Below are 2,046 nucleotides of genomic sequence, written 5' to 3' on the forward strand. Positions count from 1 at the left end.
CAGGAGCAGATTTGGGAATGGAGGGATTCAGGAGCAGATTTAGGAATGGAGGGATTCAGGAGCGGATCCAGGAGCAGATTTGGGAATGGAGGGATTCAGGAATGGATCCAGGAACAGATTTGGGAATGGAGGGATTCAGGAGCGGATCCAGGAGCAGATTTAGGAACTGAGGGATTCAGGAGCAGATCCGGGGCCGGCTGAGGGCGGGAGGGGTGTGGGACTCCCCGCGGGCCCATCCCGGTGTCCGCACCCGCTCCCACTTGGAGTTGATGAGCTGGGGGGTGACGGAGGTGTAGGGGTTCCCGGCGGGCAGTTGGATCCCGTGCAGCTCCGCGATCCGCTGCGCTTCCCGCTGGATGCCCAGGATCGCCTCCCGCTCCTTGTCCGCCTCCGGCAGCGTCGACTTGAACTGGTCGTGGGCGGCGATGAGGCCCTGGGACACACCCGGAACGGCGGGATCAGCACCGGGAACCGGGATCGGCACCCAGAACCAGGGTGGGATCGGCACCGGGAACCAGGATCAGCACCAGGAACCGGGATCAGCACCCAGAACCAGGATCAGCACCGGGAACCAGGGTGGGATCGGCACCAGGAACCATCACGGACATGGACCCGGGAACAGTGGGATCAGCACCAGGAACCATCACGGACATGGACCCGGGAACAGTGGGATCAGCACCGGGAACCAGGGCGGCATCAGCACCCAGAACTGGGATCAGCACCCAGAACTGGGATCAGCACCGGGAACCAGGGTGGAATCAGCACCTGGAACCGGGATCAGCACCCAGAACCAGGATCAGCACCGGGAACCACCATGGACACGGAGCCGGCACTGGGCCAGCCCTCCAACGGACCCAGTCTGGGATGGGGATGGAGCTGGGATCGGGATGGACCCGGGCTGAGATGGACCCCGGCCCCAGGAAGGGCATTTCTGGGGCCATTCCTGCAGGAGACTCCATCCGTTCCCACGGAATTCCCGGGTTCCCACCCAGCTCTCCCCAAGCCTGAAAACACTCGGAAAGGGCCATTTTTGGGGGCCCCTTTGGCCATTCTGGGGCCATTTTGTCCATCTTTGAGGCGTTCCGGGCTGTGCCTGTGGGAGACTCCGGCCACTCCCACGGAATTCCGGGGTTCCCACCTGGATCTCCTCGATGGTGTGGACGATGAACATGTCCTGCAGGTCCTCCATGGCGCTCTCCATCCAGTTGTTGAAGGGCGCCGCGCGCTTGGCGTACTCCAGGTGCAGCTCGTCGATCGTCTCCAGCTGCTTCTCCGTTTTCTGGGATCGGGGTTGGGATCGGGGTTGGGATCGGGGTTGGGATCCCTCCGGGGGTCCCTCCCATCCAGGGGGTTCCCCCCTCACCTCCAGGGCGTCCCGGCGGCTGTGGGTGAGGGAGCCCAGCAGGTCCCACTGGTCGCAGATCCGCTGGCACCGGGAATTCACGCTCGGGGAGTCGTAGTAATCCAGCTCGCTGGGGGGACGGGGGGGATTTGGGGTCATTTTGGGATTATTTGGGGCTGGTTTGGGGTTATCAGAGTTCAGTTGTTGGGAGATGGCTGTGATCTGCTCGGAGGGTGATACGGGGATATTTTGGGGTTATTTTGGGGGGTTTTGGGGTCTCCCATACTTCAGTTATTGGGGGATGGCCACGATCTGCTCGAGGGGTGATTTGGGGATATTTTGGGGTTATTTTGGGGGGTTTTGGGGTCTCCCATACTTGAGCTCCTGGGCGATGGCTGCGATCTGCTCCACCCGGTCCTGATGCGCCGCCAGGTCGGACTCGAAGGCCTCGTGTTTGCGGAGCAGGGCCCGGACCTGGGCCAGGGAGGCTGAGCCGTAGTCCCGGTCCCTGAGGGCCACCTCCTTACCTGGGCACAGGTGAGAGGGCACCTGAAACCCCTGAACCCCCTGGGCCACCCCCTGAACCCCCCTGGGCCACCTCCTTACCTGGGCACAGGTGAGAGGGCACCTGAGAGCCCTGAGCCCCCTGTGCCAACCCCTGAGCCCCCTGTGCCACTCCCTGAACCCCCTTGAGCCCCCCTGTG

General features: G+C 63.2%; 1 protein-coding gene across 1 annotated transcript; it reads right to left on the reverse strand.

The window, feature by feature from the left end:
- Window positions 1-175: 175 nt before the first annotated feature.
- Window positions 176-1,869, reverse strand: LOC113942252 (alpha-actinin-4-like; the record flags this gene model as incomplete). The annotated part of the gene is made up of 4 exons (XM_027633384.1): window positions 176-433; window positions 1,139-1,279; window positions 1,364-1,472; window positions 1,719-1,869. Coding segments are annotated over 4 exons (659 nt in total), but the record flags the coding sequence as incomplete, so codon positions are not given.
- Between the last annotated feature and the right edge of the window lie 177 nt (window positions 1,870-2,046).

The sequence above is a fragment of the Corapipo altera genome, unplaced genomic scaffold, assembly GCF_003945725.1.
Source record: "Corapipo altera isolate COAL_440 unplaced genomic scaffold, ASM394572v1 120617, whole genome shotgun sequence".
Classification (NCBI taxonomy): domain Eukaryota; kingdom Metazoa; phylum Chordata; class Aves; order Passeriformes; family Pipridae; genus Corapipo; species Corapipo altera.